This window comes from Oenanthe melanoleuca, chromosome 2 (genome assembly GCF_029582105.1).
Source record: "Oenanthe melanoleuca isolate GR-GAL-2019-014 chromosome 2, OMel1.0, whole genome shotgun sequence".
Lineage (NCBI taxonomy): Eukaryota > Metazoa > Chordata > Aves > Passeriformes > Muscicapidae > Oenanthe > Oenanthe melanoleuca.
The window spans coordinates 68,115,967-68,143,416 of record NC_079335.1 but is presented as its reverse complement, the minus strand read 5'-3'; the positions used below and the strand labels follow the sequence as shown (position 1 = coordinate 68,143,416).

General features: G+C 37.1%; 1 protein-coding gene across 2 annotated transcripts in view; it reads right to left on the bottom strand.

The window, feature by feature from the left end:
• Positions 1-27,450, bottom strand: part of DDC (dopa decarboxylase) — a 72,175-nt gene that overhangs the window by 11,013 nt on the left and 33,712 nt on the right. For both annotated transcript variants that reach the window (XM_056484728.1, XM_056484727.1), the window contains 8 exons: positions 27,157-27,291; positions 23,279-23,422; positions 16,943-17,009; positions 14,746-14,840; positions 12,878-12,945; positions 7,745-7,821; positions 3,950-3,969; positions 3,119-3,217 (listed from right to left, as the gene is read on the bottom strand). In XM_056484728.1, the coding sequence (XP_056340703.1) occupies positions 3,119-3,217; positions 3,950-3,969; positions 7,745-7,821; positions 12,878-12,945; positions 14,746-14,840; positions 16,943-17,009; positions 23,279-23,422; positions 27,157-27,291 (705 nt within the window). The remainder of the gene's footprint in view (positions 1-3,118; positions 3,218-3,949; positions 3,970-7,744; positions 7,822-12,877; positions 12,946-14,745; positions 14,841-16,942; positions 17,010-23,278; positions 23,423-27,156; positions 27,292-27,450) is intronic.

The window sequence follows — 27,450 nt, the reverse complement described above, 5'->3', positions numbered from 1 at the left end:
GTATTGCTGTTCTTTACAGTTCCAGTTTCTTGGACTCTACTGTTAATTTTTAATGGCATTCATTATCCTCAGTACATTGATTGCTTCTGGTCCTAAGGAGGATTCAGTTGAGTCACAATGTTCATAGGGATTGCATACAAAAACACACTAAACTGAACTTCTAAATTTCTCAAATTACTTCTGAGCTCTTTGAGAGGACTTAAATCAACAAAGGAATAACAAAGAGATGGTCAAGCAGTTCACAAATGGGCTATTTACATGGGCATTTGGATTTCACATTTATATGGACTCTGAGTAGTTGGCATCAGTCCAGAAGAATGTTGTTGTGGGGTTTGCCCTCTTTTACATCTCCTCTGTGGATTTTGGACTTACCTCCAAAATTTTATTTATCTCTCTCCACATCCTTCAAAGATGACTATCCTCCCTTTTACCACTGCTTAAAACCTATACTTTGCAATAGATTGATATGACATTCTGTGTGTGAAAAGAGTGCATAACTGGAATGTTTGGAAAACAAAAAAAGCTCCTGTATCTAAATCCAAGTCACACATTCTCATCTACTGGGAGTATTTTAGTCCCTAAATGCCATCCTCAAGGAAATGCCAATGTTACAGTGGTTATCCAGTCATTTTGACGTAGACCTTAAGGCTGCAAACACAACAAACATCTTTTCCTTAAAATATACTAATAAAAAAAAGGCGGGGGGGGGGAATTTTGTGACAGTTTACATCAAGGAAAAAAGTTTGTGAAAAGACAGTTACAGATGTCTTTGGTCCTCCACACAGAAACGTGCCAACACACAATAGGGTGGGTTCTTAAGGATCTACAGTATTTTTTCCCACTATATCATGTCAGAAGCTCATCACTATTGAAAATCTCAAATCCCTTTGTAAGTAACAGCAGGCTGCACAAAAGAAGCCTAATTAGAAATCTATAAACACTGCACAGATCTTCCTAGAGTTTTCCATGACTTAGGAGCAAACCTCGGCATCTCCTTCCCCAGATTCCAGCCTAAGGAGCTGCTTCAAAGCTCCACTCTTCTGCCCAACTTTGTTACCCTTTCCTCCAGGCAACTCCTTAATAATAGAGGAGAAAGAGACCACTTCTTCCTGCTTCCCCAGCTCCAGCCCCTCTGCTCTCCACTGGAAGGTTGCAATACCTGCCTCTGCCACTGTTCCTAGATCTCTTCTCATTCTACCTATGTCCACTCCATCACCCACTCAAATGCATCTCCAGATCATCACATGCAGCTTCAGAAATAATTCTGGCACCTGCAGGGCTTCCCTTAAAACCCAGCCAAAAGTCCCAAGTACACAGGAGACCCAAGTACCATCCTGGGACCAGGAACTGCCTGGGACTGCCTTGGCCAGCAATGGGAATATAAAAACTGCTATTTGCAAGATGGTACAGCACGTTTAAAAGAAAGCAGCTTCTCAAGGCCAGGCATGGAGATGACCAGTGTTAGAGTTCAGCTAACAAGTGAAGCTAAATTCCAAATTATTTTTAATTTGGAAACTTGGTATAGGTTTGAAAATCTAAACCAATGTCAGGCTGTTTAAGGTACTTCATAACTACGCCACAAAAAGAAAAGTCATCACAATCTACCTGAAGCTCATGATAATTCCTGAGAAAACAGGAAAAAGTACAAGATAAGAAATGCATTTTTAATTTTTATTTTGCAGCTATTGATATAATTTTATCAACATATCTGAAAACTCACAAGAGATGCCTTAAATTCTATAGAGCAGGGAGCAAATGAAATACAATTATTTCTTGAAATTTAAGTTCAACAGAGGCGTGCTGGAGATAGAACTTACTTTTTTTTTTTTTTTAAGATGCTTTGGAACCCACTGAACCAACATTCATTGGGGGTGGATAAGGACGTATGATGAGAAATTAATTTATTGGTTCCAATTCGAAGATGTATACAGTGAGAAAAATTCTTCACCTAATTATCACTCTTGTCTTTTCATAACTTATTTTTATATCTGTACTAAAGAACAATTTAGTCCTTAGAACTCATTTCAACCAGCCCTTGGAAATCTTAGCTGTCTGAATTGCCTTTACAAATGAGGAAACATACAAGGGTTTTACTTTGGAGTCAGTATCTCCAAGAAAAGGTTCATTTGCTTAGCCTTCCTGAACTGTATTGTCACAGAAAATATCAACTTGATCCTCAGCTATGATTCTCTGAAGACAAGCAGCTTTTGACAGGACAGTCAGGGAAATATGTGGGAGACAGGGAAAGAGGGAATTTTTTGGATATAAATACTGACCTGGGGAAACCAGCCTGACAAAAGGCCATGCAATTGGTATGAGTCTTCCAACGCTTTTCTTAGGAATTCTTCTGTTTAGTACCAAAATTGAAAAGAATGTGTGTCTGCAAGGAATTTGGTATGCTAGGCTAGGCCCTTAGCTAATGGATAGTTTTGTAAATATTTAGAGCCAAGTCATGGATCTCCAGTCACTAGAGGTTTCCCTGAACTTCATAAAGATGAAAGGTATGCTTGAATTTAACTTTACTGCTACAGAGGAAGTATATATATAATTTAGACAGGCGCCACATGTGTTTTTTAGTGATTTAAAAACCCTCCTTTTTTCATCAAGAATAAACCTAGTACTTATAACAGTATTAACAAACTATAAATTGTACACATTCTTTTCTTAACAGAAATATGTTTTAAACAGAAAAAATAGCAACAGCAGAGACATACCAAATAAGTCACTGTGTCCCTTAATCATAATCTAAACATCCTATCAGTGCATGCACATTAATAAAGAAGTAATTAATATCCACGTGTTTCCACAATAAAATCATAGATGTGCTCTGGCTTAATTTGAGAAGGATTGAGGGGTACCATACTGTAGAAATCCCAAATTCCAAGACTTTTCTTTCCTAAAGATGAGCACAAGATGAATGGCACCTTTGATTCCGGCCATGATACGAAATTGTGACCTTACAAGTGGCAAACGAGCAGCAGCCCTGTTGAACTGAGCTGTCTAAAACTGTCTCCTGTGCTTTCTGAGGTGTACAGAAGGCATGGAGAGCAGACAGGTATCCAGCTCGCCTCCCCCTGCCATCCCACCAGAGGCACCCAAGGAGGCAATAGCCAGTCACCTTGCGGATGTGCTCCTGCAGCCCCTTGACCCCGTACATCCTCAGCACGAACCAGAGCTTCAGCGAGCGGAACCTCCTGCCCAGGGGGATTTGCCAGTGCTGCAACCCAGAGAGAGAGAACAAGTCAGAGCTCACCAGGGCAGTGACACAGCTGAAAGTACTCTGCCCTGGTTTTGAAGTGAGCCACATTGCCACATCCTGGGGGCAGTTGCTAGAGGTGGATCATATAATGGAAAAAATATCTATTCCTGTTTATTAATAACATTTAATACTCAATATTTTCAAATTAAAATTGGCAAAGGAGGTTGGAGTCAGAATGGAAGGGCCATGAGGCAAATCAAATTTTCTTTGTGCACCCTGAATTCTCCTCAAAGGCTTAAGGAAAACAAGGATCTGAAAAACTCATGCACATTGGCTTGTTTAAAGTTGTGGGGTTAACATCTACAAAGACAGGCATGTTTTCCATTTCAAAACAACAGGGTTTCCATGGTAAAAGATTAAAATAGAGATGCTTTTAATTTTTTTAAAATTGTGTTATTCACTATGTTAAAGAAAAAAAAACCAAACCCACAACTTTAGGAAATTTCTTTCTGCTGCCTAAATCTAAAGATATTGCACATGCAAGACAATTTCTGCCTCTAAGTAATTTTTTTTTAAAAAACAAAAAACCAAAATTTCTGTTGGAGGAATGTTAAAAAATTTAGCGAGCTGCATCCTTCTTGTAAAGAAACATAAAGTTTGGAAGTTTATGTTAGTAATGGAAAATAAAGTCCTAAAAATACCAGTACATGCAAGTAATAGCATTAATTATTGCACTGATACTGTACTTACCCGATAATCTGTTACAAGACCTGGGAATTAAAGAAAAAAATGTTCATATTGCATCATCATCATAACAGCCAAAGACTTTAATCATTCTAATGTTACTGAAAAAGCTGTATCTTAGCTATCCTTTACATCTGCTACAAACCTCAGCAACATCAGTGTCAATAGAACCACTAAATATCTAGCTGGGTACTTGGCAGCATGTTAAATGAAGGTGCTTGTAATAACCTTCGTTCCTTAGCTAGTCAAAATATGCCACTAACAAACAGTTTACAGAAGAAATACTATTTTCCTTTCTGTTATACTGCAGATACTATAGTGATAATAGATCAAATATTATGTTTATTTTCTTCTTGTAGAGATAACAAACAGTAGATAAAACAACTATTATTAATTTTTGTTTAAACAGTTTGCAGAATCCCCAGACTCAGTTAATAACTGAGTTATTTCTCTGCTGTGAAATGTCATTGCCTTTACCCTAGTGAACGGGTAACACTCTTTAAAATAATTCACTTCCAATGACCTTTTATACTCATGCATATATTTGTTGCTAATTCTTCAGGATGTCTAATAAGTGACTGGAAAAACTGACTCATGATTTGACCTGTTTCTGCTAGGAGAATAGTATTCTGCAATTTTTTATGGTTTCTCTTTCGATGGAGTGAAAGCCCCTTACACAGTCTGACTAAGCCACAAAGCAGTCCAAGGAGGCAAGTAGAGGGCATTATTAGCTGTCCTTTATATAAGCACACCATGCCAGGATTCACCTACTTTTCTTTGAATCAAGGAACTAAACTGATTTCACAGTAAAGTAAACTTGAACACAGTCAGTTACTTGCTGTAAGTCAATGACAGAAATTAAACTGATGTAATATTTCAAGCACTTCTTTAGGAAGCATCTGCTTAGCTTCCTTATTCTGCTTTATTTCTCTGCAGTGGAGTATAAGCTTTATAGGAGAGTATGTACTTGGATTCCTTGGGAAAATGTTAAGTACTCCTGGGACTGTTAGCTGGAAGGTTGAATTGTAGCTTCTGAATTTGACCAGTATATGCCATTTACATAATTTTCAGCCTTCATGTTTTCTAGGACAAAAGAAAAACAACAACTTTTTCCTGTATTGCAAGCTCTCTTGCCATTGTTCTCTCATTTGCAGGCAAAACATAGGAAAAAACATGGTCCTTGTTTCTCTGTAACAGGAGGCCATTAGGTTCTTTAACCTATTACTATGTTGGTTTCCAGGTGGTAAAAAACCCCAAACCCACAAAACAACCAACAATCATTAACCTGTTCCTGGACTTCAGGAAATGAATGTGGTTGTCTCTGCCTGGTAACGAGGCAAATTGATAACATTTATATTCTTCTGCATTGTAGCAGCCATTTCTGTTTGATAGCTGCAAGACTGGTAGCAAAGAGAGTAAAGCAACTGGTGACAGATAAATAATCCTACGCTCCTGTAAGGGGCTATGTCTAATGATCCACAACAACGCCTTTCACAAGCTGTGAAGCAGAATGTAATCAATGATTAGTGCTTGATTCCTTGATTACAAGCCTTAGTCTTACATCTGTATTTAACCAGGAGGAATTGCATTGTGGGAGCGTATGTGGCGCTCACAATAGAGTATAAAGCTGCATTCTTCTAACACTGCCATGAGGATTTGACCCATATCCTGGGTTGCCAGGCAAGCTAGTATTATCTTCCTGGTGTGATGATGCAAATCACATAAAATTATAATTAATGACAAAATAAAGACTCTCCCCTTGGGGACACACATAATTGCCATATGGTTATTAAGAGTAATTGCTCACAGATAGAGATATTTTTCCGCTCATTTAAATTCTTGAGTGAGAGATGAGTGAATTCAGAAATACTATTTCATTTACTTAGTAAACCAGGATAGGAATTCTCAGACCTGAAGATACAGAGAATTCAAGACTCTCCATTAGACAAGTCGTATTTCCAAGAGTGCTGACATCCCATAAATCACACAGGATCAATGGGGACTGCAGCACCTTCGTGTAGCAAATTTGACTGTGTTTATTGAAGAAGTAAGTGTGGGTTGGAAGTTTAACCAGGGGAATTTGCATTTGAAAAGTGTTGTACAACTCCTTGGAAAATTGATATCAAATGGGAATGGAGCATAGAAAAAAAATCAGCATTCCTAGACTGCTAGTAATCAGCTGATCTCTTTGAAATCATGATGTTAAATCACATAACATGCTATCACCTTTCTGAAGGCAAGATGAAAGCTAAAAAACTCTTTCTCCAGCTGGGGTGATACAGTTTTTAGGTCAACTAGGTGGCCTTACTGAAACTACCTGTTTTTAAGAAAGATTTGGTTTTCTTCAGTTGTTATTTAACCCAAGTAAGACCTAAAGTTCTTGTATCAGCACTATCAGTTGTCCCAAGAACATACTTTCATTTTAGTTAAAGCTGGATATTTTTTTCTCCTGAAGATAAATATTTTTAATGTATGTTAAGTAAAAAAGCCAATGTCTTAAGTGTATTTGGCGTAACTTGTATATTCCATTAGAAAAGGCAAAAAAAGTTATTGTTTTTTTTTTCTACAGAATTCAAGCCTTTAGAGGGTGAACCTCAGCTCTAGAATTACTGAATGTAATATGTTCCTGTTTATTGCACTGTTCTATATGTTTGTATTCCTTGGAACTGGATGAAAGGAATAAAATGCAAGGTTTATGCCACCTCAGGATTAAGGCACATGAATCCATTTTTCCTAGGGCTTTTTAGTGAATACTGGAATTCTGGATGGTATTAATTTAAATGCCAATGATTTCATAGCCATAACAGGATACACTTCTGAATACAGGTCAGCACCAGCAATTCCAGGAACATGATGAGGTTCAGTATATGGTAAGACCTTCCATTGATGATTCACTGTCTTCAGAAAGTTATGAGGGAGCTTCCACCAGATGTTGACACTGCAGTGCTGTAACCGTCTTCACAATTATTCAGTTAATAACCCAATGTGTAAAAATGGGCTTCAGGAGGGCAAATACCACTCTGCAGTTGCTAGGTATGTGCAAGGACCAGCACTAATCCATTAAGGAGCTTTGTACAGAGCCTGAGATTTTAAAGTTCTTTGTGAGCATTTTGTGAAGAGCTTTCATGAGCATTTTGTACAAGATAGATGGTCTGCTCTTACTGCCTTTCTCTACAGCCAGTGTAAGAGCATGAGGACTACAGCATAATGTCCCAGAAAGCTATCACTCAAAAGCAGAGCACAGGCAGCAAACACAGTTCACCCCTTCTCTGTAGTTTCAGGGAGTATCTGCTCCTTACATGGGTGTCTGAAAAATTTGAGTCAGAGATTGCATGAATAACTAAGAAAATAAGTCACAGACCTTAGAAACTCTAAAACCAAATCAGATCCTGAAATCATTCTGAAGAAAGGTGTATTGGAGAAGACAGGTTAAGGGACTTGTTACACAACACCCATTAATACATTTATCTGACAGCCAAAAGATAATAAGAATTTTCTCAACACTCCTGCAATCAATCAGTGGCAAGTCTGAAACTGGGGAAATCCCAATACAAAAGTAGTAATGCATAATGCTTTATGAAATTACTTTCCTTGTATTACTTTCAACTATCTAAAATCGCACTAGGCATGTATTTGCACTTTAATGAGCTTAGCTCCCTAGAGTGCTCAGAAAATGGAAACAGCCTCCTAAACAACTTGGGTAGTTTAAGAATTGCCATTTTCATCTTAAGTCTTTTTTTTTCCCATTAAATATCAGAGTGCAAACAAAATAATAATAATCTCATTTAATTATAAAATTACCAGACTCCTGATGGTGATGCTGCAGGTAAAGAGGTTCTAATTTAAAGGCTCCTATTAAATCTGATCTTTTTTTCACCCTGTATAAAAAAAAGAGAAAGAAATCAAATTGAGAAATTGAAGTCAAATTGAATGTGTTTAAACTGGCATATTTCCTGAGCACAGCCTGTGCCATTTTCAGTGCTTTTTCACAGCCATATCAGTACTGTACTTACAAGTAGTTAAGTGTAAGGCTCAGCAGGAACGGGCAGCATAACTGCACGACTGCATATTTAAAAACAGACAAGAAACAGACAGAGAGGATCTTTTTATGGTGATAGACACTCACACCAGAATGTGAGACTAGCTGAAGCAATGTTAATGTTTGCAGTCAACAGAAGTTGTCTTGAAATGACTGCAGTACAAAGCTGTGTGGGAAGAGCTGTTGCTACCTAAACATCGCGCAGAGCCATGCTGAGGCTTTGGGGCTGCTGGCCACTGTCTCTCCATGCTGCTATGGAAGCAGCCACTGGAAGGGACAAGTCCCAGTCCTGACTCAGCCCCCCTCATGTACCACCCTGCCATTAGCTGGATCCACTACACAATTCCTGACAGACATTCTACAGCACAATGTTACACTGAGAAGTGTAACCTACTGTTGCCAGCTAGGACTGAGGTTCAGTCAGTGTGTCCCTTCTAGAGAGAATAAACTGTGTTTTGCCAGTGATTAATAACAAGATTTTTCTGGTTCATGCTTCATGCTGAGTAAGACTGACTCACCTCCACAAATGTTGGGGTTTACAGAGGCAGAAGAAGAAGAAACCATAAATCAAAAAGGGAAAGACTGCTACATCATTATATTATGCCTATAAATATATTACAACGTAAGCAAAAAATTATATCAACACAGGGATACACTACATTAAAAAAATCCAAATCTTTTTTTCTATGTTTTAATGGCTTAATGTAGAATTGTAAATTTCTAAGTAAAAGTCTATTTTCCAATATCTTAGTGTGTATGTATAAAGGTATAAAGGCCAGTACTTCCACTCTCCTTCACATCTAGACTGTGGTCATAAGACATCTTATTCAAACAAACAAAAAGCCTCCCTCTCCCTAATGATCAGGGCAGGTCAACAGCTAAATATATGCCTTCAGGTATGGGAAGCACATAGCTGAAAATAAGTAAACTTACATACATAAAAAATAGAAACAGATTTTCAGATAAAATAAAAACAATGAATAACCTGATTATTGCTAGAAATGTCCTGTGGACAAAGGGAAGAAAAAAAAAGCTGAAATAGATTTAATTTGGATAAATACTTTTAACAAATTCTAGGTTGTTCTACTGTAGTTTATTTGAAGTATTTGATTACTTTGATATATTTGTGTTTCAGTAGTTCATTCTCTATGCAGCTAATCCAAGTCACAAGCAATGTCTTTAGATGTTTTGTGAGCACTTAATTTCTTTCCCTGTAAGATGGTGTATTAAACAATGGAACAGATAACTACTCTGCAGCAAGATCTAGCTTAGAAGACACAGAAATGACGTGGAAGTTTCAGTAGGCAGGGCATGCAGGAAGGGTGCTGCTGCATTCTGCAAGTGGGTCCACACTTCAGGCAAGTCCTAAGTGCTAGGAGGTCCACACCAGAGTGCTCAGTGCTCATGGCCTCTGCCATAATGGGGGGGTACCTTGCAATGGATGCCACACAGTTCTCCTGGAGAAAAGGCTGGCACCTGCACAAGGTGTGCACAGGTGGATGACCTGCTGTCAGATGGCTGCATTACAAGACACAGATAACAGGATGTGTGGTGGTAAAGGGACTGAAACAGAGGTAGATGTGTGGTTCCAGAACCATACACCTACAGTGGATAACACTGAGCTTGAGACGACTTGGACCCTGGTGATCAAAAAAAGCAGGGCTCCAATCTCCACCCTCCAACATTCAGACCAAAATCATGTACAATTCTTTAGAGGTTTTAGCTGTCTGTGAGCAAGGCAAACAAGGAGAGCCTACATCAGGAGCCACATAGTGATTACTGTAAGAAGAAAAGTTGAGTGACTGTAGTGGGCGACTCTGTTCAAGGGGCTGTGAGGCACCCATCCACAGCCTGAAAGATGTTCCTTGACTACATCTCAAGATGAAAATCATAGGATTAAATGATCTCCAGAAGTCCCTTCCAACCCTTATGAATCTGTGATCCTGTGAATATGGATTTTACAAATTATATTGGTAAACTTTTTTTAAGGCTGGATGTTATGTTAGAGAGCAAGACCTAGCTTAAGTAGCACAGATTCACATATTAAGTACACATAATACAAAATGCACAACAAAACTCCTGGTGAAATAAGTAATGAAGATCTGTGAGAAGTGACTTACTTGTTCTGCAGCTTTTAACTGCCTCACTCTATTTCGTGCATTTTTAATGACAGATAAAATGGTGACCTCATATTATGAACCAGCAGGGAAATTTCACTTCAGTTTGTGTTCAAATAGATTGGTAAGTTTGTTCAACTGAAGTCAGGAAGTGAAACACAATTTGATTTCAAGCAGTCTTCAACACCAGGCTGGATGGGGCTTTGAGCAGCTTGGGCTAGTGGGAGGTGTCCCTGCCCATAACAGTTGGGTCAGAAGTAGATGATCTTGAAGTTCCCTTTCAACCCAAACCATTCTGTGTCTTATGATTTACAGGTAAGTATTTCCTGTAAGCACCTACAACCAGTTACTGAAACACCCTTCCCAATAAAAAGTTAACATTTAAACCCTGCAAAGGGTAATAAAAGTAAAAAATATCAAGCCTTTGCAAGATTATTATTTTCATTCTCTCTGAATAAAGACACTTCTTCCTATTTTATAACATTCCAGAGTATCAATTAAACAAGTCAGGCAAAACTGACTGTAGTTTCAGGACAAGGTCTCTAAAGGACTCTAATATTTGAATATAAAAAATACACCCTTCTTGGACTGGCTTTATTAAATTCTTTTCTATAGGAAATTGACTGCTCTTTTCTGTACATTATGAAGTCTGAGAATATCTTACAAAAGGTTTATAATGAAATTGTCTTCAAATCATAAACCACATCAGTGCCACACATTTCATTGAGTAGATACATAATTCCATTACAGATCTAATGGGTAGATTATTTTAATCAGCTTGCAGCGAAAAGAAATGCAAATATTTACTGGGGAAGGTGCTGAGGAGTTTGGGTTACTTTCAAGTCTGCCCATCAATGGAACTCAGATTACTTTGGTTCTGAAATGATGTTCAGTGTTTACTGAACTCTTTCCATATTACCATAGTATCATACTTAATACTTTTCATGGATCCTAAGAGGACTACGTATCCCTCACAGTTACTTTTCCTTACCATCCTTCATCCTTTATTATTACTTTTCACCTTCTCTGGGAGTGTTACAGTTGGTAAGATAGGTGAATTTTGGATGTAGATCTTAGAATTAGCTGGACAATGGACTTGGCTTCAAGACTTTAAGTGTATATTTATTCTGTATTAAGTGAATAACCTCTATACATACATGCCTAGCTGAATTGAAGCCCGAGTGGCTATAGTTGTGAAACTTTTATTTTGAGTAAAGGAGGCATTGCAAGGTCTCTCCAGAGTCCTGGAATCTTCATATCTATGAAAACAAGCATTTTATGCAATGCCTAATCTTAAAAGAAGAAAAGAAAGAAGAAGAAGAAAAAAAAAAAAGCCAATACTTTCTTAAGTCTAAAGTTTAAGCTTTACTGGGAATAGCCTAAAATCACCTGAGATGAGAACTCATAGTGTGATTGTATATAACTTGTTTTACTGGAAAGCCAAGTAAAATGCTTTAAACATAGTTCTGCAGGGTTTTCAGAGAAAAGCAGAATTAATGAGAAACTAAACTGTTAGGGACTAGACTGTGGTTCCTAATTGTTCTACAAACATTAAGAATGATAGTGTATGGTCTAATTTGCAAGTTTTTAAGAGTGACTTTAAGTGATGAGAAAAAGATGGGAGGAACTAAAAAGGGTGTTAGTTTCATCATCTTCCTACTTCCTTACACACAGAGACACAGGACGTTATGGGGTCCTGCCATTACTGGTGAATTAGGGTCAGAATGTAAGCCATCTACCCTAAGGAAAAGAAAAAACTACAATATGTTGGAAGATTTAAAATGCCTACATCAGCTGAAATATTAAAGTAAAAACTATAATATATTACCTGAAAAGTCTACTTTGCCAGGGAAATTAAAAGAGACGAAGGTCAACCAAAACCAACTGAGTGCGCACTGTCTTACATTTATTCCTCTTTTAAATAAGGTGACCTATTTCTGGATTATGTTTTGGAGTCTTCATTTTTTGTCTCTTTTGGAAATTTTGTTCTATTATAACTGAAATTAATGTTTTCATTTATTTTGGTAAATAGGCTGCATTTGTTGAATAGCTGTTTTGTTAATAAGTATCATTAATTGTGATTCTGGTAATCATTTAGTTTGGGACAAAACAGGATCATCTACTATGGAATGTTTTAAACAAACCCATGCTATTATTACTGCCATGATACTTTGCTTTATTTGAAAGTATGTCTATGGGTTTCTATTTTGGCATCATTTAATATCAAAATGTCTCTGCTGTCATCTGGGAAAACTGAGAGTCAGTACAAAATTACATAAATAAGCGTTTTTGAAATCAGTCGCTTTTCATCAGCCAAATCTTAAACATTTTTAGAAAAGCTTTTAAAAGAATCGAACCAAAAGAAATGTTATGGAAAAGGAAGAAAAAAAAAAAAAGCCCTGTTTAGCATGCTGTTCATTGCACTGATATCCTTAAAATAAGGGTTTTTTGCTGTTCATTGCACTGATATCCTTAAAATAAGTTCTTTTATTTATGTTTTAAACAGTCCCAAAATGGAGCAAGTATAAATCTGCAGACTTTTCAGGATTTCTCTCTCTGTTTCAAACTTAATACAGAGCTCAGGCCTATTTCAAAATTTCATGGTTTTGAAACTTGGATTAAATGAAAGTTTGAATTCTATAAATAATTTATAAAATTTAAAGCTATGCAGTTCTCCTCATTTCAATTAAGAAAGATAAAATGTCTACTGCTAGAAAGGAAGACTAATATAACCTCATTTTTGTCTTTTGTAATGCTTCCCTTTACTGTAACACTTACCACATTGCAGAGCAGTCAAAATTCACAAGGAGCCATTTGTGAGGATTAAAGTTAAATGAATCTGCAAACTGAGAATGGATAAATAAAAAACGAGTTATGGAAGAGAAAAGGATCCATGTGCTAATGACATGACTTTGTCAAATTTTCTGTGTAACTATGAATCAATTCCTGAATTAGGAATTTATAATGTTCCTGTTGATGTCACCTTATTTAGTAACTGTTGTAGTTAAATCTTCATTTATTTTGGGAGTGGAATTCACGTTAGGTATGCAGTTAGGCTAGTGGCATTATCAACATATTGAGCATCTGTTTACAATTATACTTTCATGATATGTATGTTATGGAAAAGTGTATATTGTGATCCTAAATAAATAAATAAATAAATAAATCTGCATACTCAGAAACATTCACTGGGATTCATATCACATTTTCCAGTAACAATTCCCTAAGATTTCTACTTCCAAGAATATTAAACTAAACACACAAAAATTCATATATAGCAAGAAATTACATCTGTAATTCAGAATCTGCACATCATATTCCTTCAAAAAATTACAACTGACTAGGAAAATTATTTTTTTTTTTTTTTTTTTTTTTGACAGGGTATTTTCTTTCAGTAGAAATTATTCTTTAATCTAAATCAAAAGAAAAAACACTAAAAAGTAAAAGTAAGCACTTGCAATAAATACATGTTTATACACCATGTGCCATGCCAGGTTTACTTGGCATGTTTAGGTGGGACATCAGAAGAAATCCAGGTGGGTAAGATGGAGACCATTTCAGAAAGATTTCATCCATGTTTTCTGTTTTAACAAAGGCAGAATTCACCAGCCTTAAAAAGCTGGGGATGGGGACCTGGCAGCACTAAGGTCTGACTATTCTATACAGCAGTTTTCTGTTCTCATTTGCTTCTCAACCTTCCCTGTCAGCTGTAAACAATTAACAATTGCTCTAGTAAGAGATGGTGGTCTGTCACTCTATATATCTATCTATACATCTATCCAGCTATCACCCTGTACTATGTAAGGTAGGAAACCTATTCATGGTTGTTAAATATTTACTCTTATGACAAATGCTGGCCCAGACAAGGGATGCTGTTTCATTTCCTTCAGGAACCAATAACAATAATTTAAAAAATATTCCCCCACAGGAAATTACAACAGGCTTCATTTGCTGATAAAAAAAGAGACAGAAAGAAATGCTTTATATGTGAGGGGGTTTTCCCTCCTCTTCTTCATTAGTCACTGCCTATCAGGGCTGTGTTTAAACTTCTGGCTTTACCAAACAGTAATATTTTCTCCACTGACATGGAAGACAAGGACTTATCTGAGTGAGGGGAGCTGCAGGAAATTGAAGTATCCTTATCTAAGCAACTGAATGCCAAGTAGCTCAGCAAGGCGAGGGAAAAGGAACAGCATTGCTGTTGGGGGAATATTTCATTTAGGTCTCTTGGTTATTAAACCCTGTCTGTTTGAGATACAGCTACTGGCTCTATACTATATGACTTTCAGAATGTAAGAAGAAAACCAGACATAATAAGCTCATTAGTTTGTTGAAATTAATTTTTTTTCCTCTTTTTTTGTGTAATGTAGAATTAGGATGTTAAATATGTCTTTAGTGATATTTGGTTGAAAGTTCCTCTTTCCTATTTGTTTATTCAGTACTACTTGTTATTCTGAACGACAAACTCCTTATAGAGGGGTACTCACATACTCCCAGTATAAACCATTAAAAATTTAAAAATTTAAGTAATGTAATAGAATGTACAGAGATTCTGGAAGAGCCATTAAATCTTGGGTGTCATAGACACAAAGTCTATGAAAGAGCAAGGTTTCAGCAGGCTGGGTAGAGAAAAAACACTCATTCACCTCCACTCCATTTAAAAGATGCCTGAATTCAGGGCAGATAAAAGCACTTCCCGCATAGGCTGCATCAATATGCATCCAGATATTTTCCTTATTACCTAAAAAAAATAATTGAAGGAAATAAATTAAACAGCAGATTAAAAAGCCCAATTATTTTGCATGAAACCAAGTGCCTGAGAGATTTCTCTTTGATGTTATTATTTTCCCAATTTAAAATTAAATCAAGAGATTAAACGTGTCCACCACCTGGATTTTAAGTAATATATTAAAAATGGATATAAAAAGTATTATTTTTTCCTTCCCACTTCTACTGGAAGAAAGTTACAGAACCACAGAATCATAGAATATTCTGTATTGGAAAGAACCCTTAAGGATCATACTCTCTAGGTTTATCTTACTAAAATAAAGCAACATAAATTATTTTGTGGTTTTGATTTAAGAATCATTATAAAATACACTTTAAAAAAATGTATCTAGAGATTTAGCTATCATTTCTATGGCAAAAAGTCTACCTTAGCAGGAGGAGGTAGAATATTCGGTGTGCTCCCCAGTTCCAATTCATGAATAACGAACACATTTCTAAACAGTATTTTTAACCTATTGATATATGTGCATGCACATGTTTTGAACTATGTGCAGCAAACTATTTCAAGGACTGAGATGCTTATGCAAAAACAAGCACTGAAATTCTAATAAAGTGCTACTTTTGATTGGTCACTGAATGGTTTCTGCAGAAATATTTTGAGCATATGAGCAGCTCATGTATACTCTGTAATTAAGTATTCACACTCTACTAGAGAACATTGTTTTAATGCACTCTGTAACAATTATGGTCCATCAGCTGATGGCTGAAGCCCACATTACATCTTTACACTGGCCAGCAAATAATTCTGATGGGTATTTCCACATACAGAGGTATATCTACTGAGATCTGAAGTTGGGCACCAAGTTCATGCTGAAATTTGCATTCTTGTGAATTAAATTTTCTTTTTGCATGAATGTCTGGGAAAGCTAATAAAATATTATTCACAACATCCACAACCTAGGTTTATTTGAAAGCATATTTAACTGATTATGTATTTTTAAATAACTTGGTTTGAGACACTATATCACAGGACTGCTCCTCATGTATGCTAAGGAGAAAATTAAGCAGAAAAGCTAGCACGAGACTTCTGACTTCACTGGGATGCCATCCTTCTGTTGGGTTGTGCTGCACAGGCAGGGAATCATTGAAATGACCACGTGATTACTGCTACATCTAAACGTATTGGTGTCACTATTTTAATAGTCTATAGGAATAACACAAACAGCAAAGTAATCTGTAGCTGCTAAGCAGACTACTTGGAACGTGTTTAAAAAGGATTGGGAGAAACCAAGTCTCTGGGGCTTGTGCTGAAAGGCAGGAAACCTCATAGAGCAAATGACCACCACACAAGCCCCAAAGTTTTACTAACCCATCTGAATAAATTAACAGGACATCAAATCAAACTGTGTTTCTCTGCAGTTGCTTACAGCAATGGATTTCATGTTCTTAATGTACACTTTAAGAGATACAGTGTGCTTTGGTAACATTTTTGTCAGCCAGAAAACACGGGACTTGACCAAGCCCTGCTGCAGATCAAACATGACACAACAAACCATAACAAACCGAAAGAAATACTTATGAAGAGTCCATGACTCGATCACTGTACAAAACACACTGGTATTTGTCCTATTTTCTTGAAAGAGGAAGGAAATTAGGAAGGGGAGAGTCAGCATTAAGAATAGATGGGGATTTTTGGTGTGTATTTCCCTACCTTTTATAGTTGTTAGAAGCAGGCAGAAACAAAACACTTGGTACAGAGCAGAATTAAGAGTTCAACTTTTCCCTGATATTCAGCACTGCTCTAGATGCCCTTGCAGTAGAAGGGCTTGAAGAAGTATGTTACAAACTGAGGTACAATTCTTAACTGACAGTATTCCAAAATATATCCCCCCCTCAGAGAAGAAACCCTTAAGGCAATGTCCTCTAACTCTTTTAACAGCTTGAGAATGCACATTCGCTGCTTGACCTAATATTAGAAATAAAAATGTAACTGAAGGTCTCATCTATAAATAGCTTCATTGTATTTGGACACTGACACTGCATAATGTCCTGGAAATGACTCAGCATGGCTCAAGCTGGTATCTGCAATTTTAGAAAGAAGCAGCAAAGACTTACAAATAGGACCCAGTTCTAACAGCTTGTCAAAGGAGCAGCAAGGGGTGGTTCCAAGTGTTGCACAGAACTGCAGAGCCAAAAAAAAAAAGTGTTACAGAAAATTACCAAATGAGAAAAACAGTCTGCAAAGTCAGCAATAAACAAAAAGAACAGACATTATAGAACACAAAAAAATTATGTTAGTCATTACCTACCCTTAGTGGAACTTTTAAGACTGGGTGGGTTTTTTTCAAAGTTCCCATAACAGTCCATTGTAGCAGACGCATAAAATAATATTTTTATATAAAACTGAGTGATAAGTACTGTAACAGAGATACATATGTTGTGCCTATGCTATATTTTATATATTTTCTGTATGTTTCACATGCTTATCCTGTGGCTCTAGACTACCCTAATGTATGCAAATCCCATCAAAATGATTTGCACTTCATGGTCCGTAAGCAAATTCTGAACTTGAGCAACTCAAAAGTGCTGGAATTATTGTTGACAGAATAGATTGACAAATGTTGCTGTGTTGATCAGAGCCACAGCTCTGCAACAGAGATTTGTAACCAGTTTATGCTTAAGAGATCTAAAACCTGGAACCTGTTCACTAGTAGCATATGTTCACTATTTGGCTTGCTAGACTTTCACAGTGAAACGTTTTCTCCCAGATTCATCCTAAAACACTGGAACAGTTCTTCATTCTGTTAAGGGCTCATTTAATGCATCCTTCTGTGTGACCAGTGGGCCAAAAGCAGAGGCAACATAAATGCTGAAGTTTCACAGTAGAAAGAGAATATAACTAGGTGAAAATGAGCTATTGTAATTTATTTGGAATATGCAGGTAGAATTTTAATAAAAAAACCCCCAACTGCCAAGGGTATATAAACTGACTTTTTCTTTTTCATTGCTACACTTAACATTTTAAACACCCTGTCTTATTTCTGAAAGCACTAATAAAGGCTGAGTACTGTTTGTGTCTTTTACTAGACTTTTACATAATAAAAGACACTTTAGAGTTTAAATAGACAAATAAAGTATGCTATGTTCTAGTCAGAGTATTGAAGTAAAAAAGAATTAGATAATTTATCCAAGGTCACACATAAACTACAGTACAGTTAAGAGGTGATTATAAAAATGCCAAACCTAGAATTTTGCTTTTGTTATTTTAGTATTTCTGGTTACCTGTTCTGCCAAGTACACTGTCAATGAAATGTATATTGTTCCTACAGTCTTCCCCTATATATCTGGAACTATCCACATTTTTCTGTATGCCCATGTCCCTTCACAAATTTGTATGAGACCAATAAGAAGAGAAAGGAAAACCTAAATTATACTTGTCCATCCACTGGACATTTCAAGAAGCAAAACTTGAAAAAAGTCATTACCAAATAAAAAAAAAAAAGGAAAATTCAGTATTTTTTCTGTATTAAGCTACTAAGAACTGGAGTTTGAAACAAATACAGTTCTGAAAATGAGAAGCACATTCTTAGTGAAATTGTGAGCTAACATCTTTTTCCTTCAAGATAATCTAATCTTTATCTATACTGGGCCTTCCCATATTCCTGAGACACAGGAGAACAGAAAACTGAAGTGTCCTGAGGTACGTTTAAGAGTTCTCTGGAGGACTAATCACACTCTGAGAGAGGCGGCTTTGACACGATCTCAGGGTCTTTTTTTAAACAGCAGGAAAAAATTTGGTCTCTATCTTTCCTAAGAAGGCACATGTGTATGGAGTGAAAATACATTTACCACAATGGAGAGTACCATGATGAAAATGCCAGTTTTCCTATATGCATAAAGAGTAGGGGTTACCCACTGGATTGGGAAATAAAAAGAGTGCACTATAGACTTAACTCTGCTTTTACACATATATTTTATGGCAATATAGTATGAATTTTCTGACAAGATTAGAGTGAAATAGCTTTGGTTAGTTCAGCAATTAAAAGAATGATGGAAATTTCACAACAAAAAGTTACACATTATTGTTATTAGTTTTGCACTGCAGTTAAGGTATTCTCCTAATCAGGATCAGAAGTATACTTTTTCAGTGAGAGATTATGTTAGTTCATGATTATATAAGTTCATATGCTTAGTTGCTGAAATAATACTTTACTCTGTAAAGTATACCTCAATTTCTAAAATAATTTTGTTTTCCTCTCTGCAGGTGTCTAAGCCTCAAAGCTACTTGCTTTAATTCTCAGCAACCACTTAGAGTGACAGCATCTGCTCTTGTCAGGACTCTCATTACCCGCCCCCCCCAGTACTACAGAATGAATCTAACTCAATTTGTAGCCTGTGTAACACCAGAAAAATCACATTTGTGCAAAGGGCAGGGGACAGACTGCATCACAGAAATGGGACTGATGGCTCAGTGTAGCCTGCAGGCCTTTTCCTTTTCAGGTTGTGCACTTCAAATTTGACTCAGCCCCTGGTTGTGAATACAAAGCAGCTAATGTGCTTAACTCAGTCATCTCATGTATTACTTTCCTGAGATGGAGAGCTAAGTCAGGAAACATACATGAATCTTTATGATTCCTGAGAACAACTACTCTCAATTTTTTCAACTGGAAGAACACCTACAGCTGTTGAAAAACATTTTGCATGGTTCCACCAGAAAGCTTTTCATTTGCAGATAACTAAAATGAGGCAGAACTTTCAGTGTTCGCATATTGTTTTTATTTTCTCCTATTCAGCTGTTGCCAGCTTGCACTCATGATAATGCATGTGGCCTGAGAAAAACTGCAACAGTTCGCTAAACCACCATTCAGTATTTTACACTACAGCAATCATTCACAAACTGTGGGTTAAGAAACATCACCTTAGACATCTGTACATGTCTCAAGAATGTTTCTTCCTAATGGAAATCTGTGGTCAGGATCTAAGTGTTCTACTGAAAGGATGGCTCCTCTGTCAAGTCTGATTCTGATTTATTGCTTCCCGAGTGAGTCTGGATACAGAAAACATGCTTCTTAATATCCTGTGGATCATATTCAGAAGAGTAATTTCATCTAGAATCAGAGAGATTTAATGCTGGGCAGCAGGCAATTGTGTTGTAGCAGCTTTATACTGGTTGAGGCCGTTGAAGTATATTGTACCTTGTATATGCCAGCTGCAATGTCAGTGCTGGCTTATGAAAGACAGCACAAAGCTCACAAGCCACCTACACACGTTTAGGTGAGCTAGGCTTGAATGCAGTGGGCACTATGTCTGAATTTAGAAGTGCTTAACTTAGTGGTCTTCACTTTTGAGCACCCCAGCCAACATTCTGCCAACACAGAGGCCTGTCTAAGCTGAGAGCATAGGGCCCAACTGAGAGAGGCATTTGCACACAGGCTTAACCACCAGTGTGTGTTTACAGTTAAGGAAATGGACGTGACTTCAGTATGTGCTTTAAAGCTCCCCTTTAACTGAAGGCCAGATGAAGGACTGCACATCATCTGTGCTGGGAAATAGCTCCTCAATAAATTGTGGCAGCTTTAGTGCCTCAACACCTGACATGGTTAAGTGCTTTGTTTGCACAGTCTGCTTGCTTTACCATATGAAAATATCTCTGTTTCAGTTTCTGCAGAAGTATTTTGAAAGAGATGAATTAACACAAGTCTGAACTCAGAAATAAAAGAAAGAAAACAAAAATAGAGACCTGGGTACCCTAGTGGCAACAGCTTTTACTGAACAAAATGATATACATATTACTAGTGCTACAAGACATTGACAGTGGGTAGGAATGCAAAGATTCCTTTCAAAGACAATATCTCTCCCCAAAAAAGGCTGACTGCCAAATCCTATGTATGTGAAAAGCAAACCTTTAATTAATAGATTGCTATAATGACAGAACCTGTTTCACATAAAGCAAACCTGACCCTTATTCTCGACTCACCTCTACACTGCTACCAAGTTCAGTATAATGATTCTTCATTTATTCATTAACTATAAGAGGAGAAACATGCCTATAAGGCATTGCAATTTACTTGTATTTTCTTTTTAATCCCTTACAAAGCCTTTCCTTGCTTCCAAGGGAGACTGTAGCAGCTTGGATGCAAACAAGACATCTTCATTAGGAATGATGTCTCTGCTGTCACAAGTCTCTTCAGGCAGAATTTCTTCCATCAAACTTGTTGCTTTGATGTTGAATCACTCCCCTTAGTGAAGGATCAGTGAATACAGGGAAACAAGGAATCAAGTGGCGTAAGGTGTTTCCTTGGCAATGTGCATATCTTTGTCGCCAGAACAAAATACAACACCACCAAATTACTCAAGAACAAAAGAAATGGAAAGGCTTTTGAAATCTGCAAGCCAGGAAAGGGAGCACTAATACAGTGCATGGACTGCTGCTCAGCATGACAGAGAATTAACACACCTTTTGAGTTAAGAGGCCAACCATACCGATAATGAGATCTAGTTTAACCTAAGCTGACATATTTTATGTATACAAATAAATGGAAGACTCAATACAGGCTGTATTAACTCAGGCAGAGCCTCTGCTGTCTTTGAAAGCCTGTTTTGCACAGCTAAACAGAGGAAGAAAAAACAGCAGTTAAATCACCCTTTGTACAGGTGTCACTGAATACATAAATTAGAATTTTTTTTCTCTTGCTATTCACAGAAAAATTAATAAGGCATGAATATTTATGTGGGGCAAGTTGCGATTTTTTTGCTCATGGACAAAAGTTGAGGAAAAAATACATTAATTTTATAGTTATTGCATGAAGATGTGATATCCTGCTGTATTTGTAATTATTTAAAATTACCAGTGAGATAGAGAAACAGGATTCTGTGGAAAATATTATGAACTGGGATCATAACACAGAGAAATAAAACATGCCTTGTGGCATGTTCTTTACTTCAATAGGTGCATCCCACAGAAAAAATAGTTCTTTTGGAATCCCTAGAGATGCTTTTTTCTCAGAATCTTTTTACATTGTAAAGCAGTTGACAGGATGTGCTTGGTCATCCTAAAGACTCACTAGTTCTAGGCACCCTAGAAATTAGCAGTGTTCTGCACATATGAAAACCACTTCTCATTCTGGTCATCCTCATATTGCATTAAAAACATTCTCTAAAGGTTAATAACAAGAAGAGTAAAAGATTATATTTTCAAAAGAGCTTGGTGAAATTTAAGCTTCTTTGTCCATTTGGCATTAATCCATGACTATAAGCAAGCCTAATCTTCTAATTCTTCTGAAAACAGTTCATAGAAATTTAAGACACATTATCCCTTTTCAAAATGTTACAACACGAAAGAAAAGAAACAACCATTGCCAGACATGACTTTTCTGTGAAAAGGTGACTTATTTTTGAATCTCTTAAAAAATCCCATTTTAAAGTTCTCAGTTTCTAAGTCAGTTTTGTGAGGATCTTTTCTTCAGTGGAGACCAGTAAAAACATATTCCCTGTAGCATGTTATACCCCTTAACAGATCTATACAGCCTGTGGTCTGTATCAAGTTTAGTAGAGCACAATGCTTGGAAATAAGCAAAGAATTTTGCTGGTGCTGTACAAAACCACAACAGAAGTTACTTACTTAATGGGAGAAAAACCCAAATGGCAAAATCTTGTTTTAACTTGAAGTAATAACATGGTATTCTGAACTGTCAGAAGGAAACCTGATGAATAAGCAATTTTTTATTTTTTTTATCAGGGACTTATCATGGTAGAACCAAACTTCAGAATTTTATCTAATCTAACAATGCTCTATGTCAAAACTTGGGGGATTATGATCTTAAGCTACTGAGACATAACTATATTTGCCTTTGCTGTGCTGCTGTGGAAGCAGGAACCTCTGGGAAAAAAAACATGGACAGATAACAAGAAATGGTGACACCTAAAGTTTCCACCGCTGCATTCCCTAGAGCTTACTTGTTAGAGATTAGTGACATACTCAGAAGTACCTGACTTACAGTGCCTGATCTCAATGATATTTGGGGGATATTATGGAGGTCCATTTCTTTGCTAAAGTACTATGAAGGGAAAACTATTGTTTCTTGAAGACACTTGAGCTTGAGACAGCATCATTTAATTTACTACCTTTAAACTTGTTTTATATGTAAGTTGGAACTTGAAAAATGAAGGTAAACAGTTCAGAATTTAGGAATCAGGAGACTGTAACACTGCAGGGTAGCATGCAACTACAAAATTGATCCCAAACATCATTTTGCTGAGGTGCAACCAGCTGCTCCAATTATTTGTTCCTCCTGCACAAAAAGGCATGTGAAGAACACTCATGGAATCTCTCCTAGTATTCTAGCTCAGCTGCCTATCAGTGCATCTGTTCAGGATGAAATCATCTATTCATGTCAAGAGCATCTTATCAGAAGCATTAAATCCACTGATATGTTAAAATCCAGAACTCACAAAGAATGGTATAAGACCAGCAGCTTTGTCTTCATCCAGAACTTTCTTCAGGGCTGAACCACAAACACTAAATGTTTCATCTGAAGGAACACTTTTAATCTTCACAGCACCAATTAGTGCAGCCCTTTCCACAGATGAATGAGCCTGCAAGGAAATGGGCAAGTTTTAAGATCAACATCTTTTACTGGAATATAAGAAGTACATTTGAATTTAAAAACTAAAAAAGTAAGTTCTTCCAAGTAAAGGCAAACTTGAGATCTTGAGATTGTTATGGTATGTAATAGATACATACTTCACCACCTTTCTTACAGGTAGATGGACACACACATACATACATATACATATACATATACATATACATATACATATACATATACATATACATATACATATACATATACATATACATATACATACACACACAATAAACTAATAGCAACCCTGACATATCCTTGAGACTATTGCCATGATCACATTAGACAAGAGTTCCATTGACCTCAGTAAGAGCTTTTATTTACATGGTAGGATTGATGTCGAGCTTCAGGATTTGGCTCTAGATCAATCAAAAATATGCAGACAATGATCTTGTCTGATAATGATTCAGGTACTTGCTAGCATATTTTTATGGTGTGTAGCTTTTTTGAACTCTAAAGGTATACATGTCACAGTATGGTACAGACAGATATTTTCTTACATAACTATTTTTTTTTGTTTACATACTGACTAAATTGTGGTTTGACCATTCATTCACTTTACTAAGCAAGTATGGATCACTCCCAATATACTTTTATATTTATAACTCACTTCATTTGAATTCCCCTGAAATATTATTGTTTTAGAAAATAAATCACATCTCTGTAAATATAACCAAAGATATCACTAAGAAATTCTTATAAATTTGTGAAGTACAATAGAATAATAACAGGAATAAAAACTCCACTGACAATGAAAGGTACATTAGCCACAAAATAATCAATTTTAAAATATGATTAAAATAAACAAATAGAAAAGCTATTTCACCTTCTATAGTTTCATTAATCATCATTAATTTGAAAGAGGAAAATCCCTCACCTTTTCATATCATGACTATTCTCATTCACAATCTCCTTGCTGACTCTTGCCAATGCCTACAAGACTGCTTATTAATTCTACTTTAATTTAGCATATAATTCCAAAAGTAACAATCCACAATTTTATTGAACTAGACTAGATGAAGTTTTTGCTTTTCAGCTTAACATATCCCTGGAATGACATGTTTTAAAGACAGATGTACCATTAATTTGTATCTCAGTAGTGCCTCTTGTTAATGTGCTTTGGTAACTAATTAGGCACCAATTTGAGAAAATTTGAAAACCTAGACTTGAAATATAACTTTTTAAGTGGAAAGCAAGGTGTGTGGCATAGTAATATACTTCATTCAAGTGTACAATGGAAAAATTTTAGAACTTATATTAGAATTGCAAATAAGCAAACTACAATAATACAGTGAGGTTGCTGGCCAGTCAGAACCCCCAGACTGCTTCATTAAGAGTCAAAAATTGTAGCATGATTCTTTTCCAAATGCATTCTGGCATTGCTGGACTCCATCAGTGAATAGTTTTCAGAATGGCTTACACTGAACTTTATTTCATGGATTATTGCCTATGAGTCACACAGGTGTGTTCTTAACGCGGAAGGAACAGTGAGCTCGGTAACAATCTGCTTGGAAAGGTCAGCAGTATCTTAAGGCAAATCCTTCTGTAAACATAAGATCCTCTGACTTTTAGTAGACAGGAAGGCCTGTCAGTCCTCATTTCAGGTCAGCCTCTTACATGGGACAAAAAAGTCAAAACAAGTGAAAGGTTTTGTGCATCACTGGGTCAGTCAGTGCTCTGGGACTGGTGGTCTGTGCAATACTGACCTTAGGGTCCCCCCATGCCCCCCCCCAAAAAAGAAAGATAAATATCCTTTGTGCCTCTTGCAAGCAGGTATCTTTTCTCATATTTTCTTGTCCTGAATCTTCTCACCGTGCAAGTGTAAGCCCTCTTCCCACCAGCACAGCGCATGTGTAGTGTTAACTTCTACAGTGCTTTCTAACATACACTTAGCAGTAAATCAAAGTGAGGTTGAAACCTGGCCATTTTACTTTGTGCCTTAGATATTACTTTAAAATAAACATTAAGTACTAAACTGTCTCACTGATATGTAGATAAGAAAATGTCATACACATTAAGAGAAACAACATAGCACGGCCCTTCAGTAGGATTACTGTGTCAGAAACATAGCACAGCAGAACTCATATGTGCAGAATTTGTTTTCATTAACATTAAAAGCCTCTCATAGTCATGGCCTGCTGAGAATTTAGTGTAACTCAGGCTGCTAAAAACCACTTACAGTCAGAAATCAAGGATTATGTTTTCTGCTTTCTTATAAAATTTCTTAGTTGGATAGGCAGATAGACCTTAAAGGTTGTCTTTTTTTTTTTTTTTAAACATTGTTTTGGCTTCTTCAAGTACTGCGACCAATTTGCTTTATGTTCATGCATTGGGTTTTTCTGTGTACATGCATCTGTACCCATGCATGCATATAGGGGGAGGATGTATGTGTGTTTGCTTGCACATGTGCTTCTAGGAGGAAAACACTGTGTGCACAGATGGACATAAAAGACTGGGTGCAACAAAAGGAAACCTAGACTTACTAAACATAACTGAAATTAATACCTTATTTAATTATCTTTATTTACTTCAAACAAGCTCTTTATAAAGATATTTAATACTGACATCTGAATATTTAACCTTTATATTATGATGACACACATGACATTCCAGTTCACTTACCACAGAATCATAGAATGGCCTGGGTTGGAAGGAACCTTACAGATCAACTAGTGCAAATCCCACTGTCATGGGCAGGGACATCTTCCACTAGACCAGGCTGGGCAGAACCCCACACATCCTGGCCTTGAACACCTCCAGAGGTGGGACATCCACAGCTTCTATGGACTACCTGTTCCAGTGTCACACTACCCCACAGTGAAGAATTTCTTTAATATAACCACCCTATTCACAGTTTAAAATCATTCCCCCTTGTCCTGCCACTACATGCCCTTGTAAAAAGTCCCCCCCATCTTTCTTATAGGCTGCTGTAAGTCATAAATACATCACTCCAAAGCCTTCTCTTCTCCAGGCTGAACAATCCTAATTCTCTCAGCCTTTTCTCATAGAAGAGGTGCTTCATTCCTCTGATCATCTTGATGTCCATCCTCTGTACTCGCACCAACAGGTTCACATCCTTCCTGTGCTGGGGCCCCCAGAGCAGAGCAGAGGGGAGAATCCCCTCCCTCCCCTGCTGCCCTCACTGCTTTGGATGCAGCCCAGGACATGTTTGGCTTCCTGGACTACAAGTGTATGTATCTGGGTCATGTCCAGCCTCTCAGCCCCCAGCACCCCCAGGTCCTTTTGGGCAGGCTCTCTTGATCTGTTCATCCCCCAGCCTGGGTTGGTACTGGGGGGTGCTCAGACCCAGGTGTAGAACCTTGATTTTGGTCATATTAAAAACTCCATGAGATTCCCACAGAGCAATTATCAAGTTTGTCCAGGTCCCTCTGGATGGCATCCCATGCTCATGTGTGTCAACTGCACCACTCAGCTTGGTGTAATCTCCAAATTTGCTGAGGGTTCACTCAATCCCTTTGTCTATGTCACTAATGAAGAAGTTAAACAACACTGATCCAAATAAAGATCCCTGTGGAGCATACTTATGATGTACAGTGAGATTTAAACAACCAAAATCAAACAGTCACCAATCCAAAGAGTTCATACTAAATTTACCTGCCTATTCAGATGGCTGAAATTGTTAAACACAGATGTTGTGTTTCCATGTTAATGAGCGGTCCTTACCTGATCAGAAGCATAAGCCACCAGCCTGCCCATGATCTCTGCTTCTGTCAGCTCAGGCTCCTCTGACTGCACCTGTTTTATAGTCTTTGTCCTTGCAGCAAGCAGTGCAATCAGGGTGGCCTCGCTTGCACTTCCCTGTAGGATAAATTGAGGGGAGATTTCAAAGAAAACATTTCAGAAGAAGAAAAGCGACATTCATTCTGCACGAATCTGTGAAGTAGTTTAACAGAAAATGAAGATGAGAAAGTGTGCAATGCCATGTTTTTTAAAAATATGTCTGACAGCAAGGGAAGA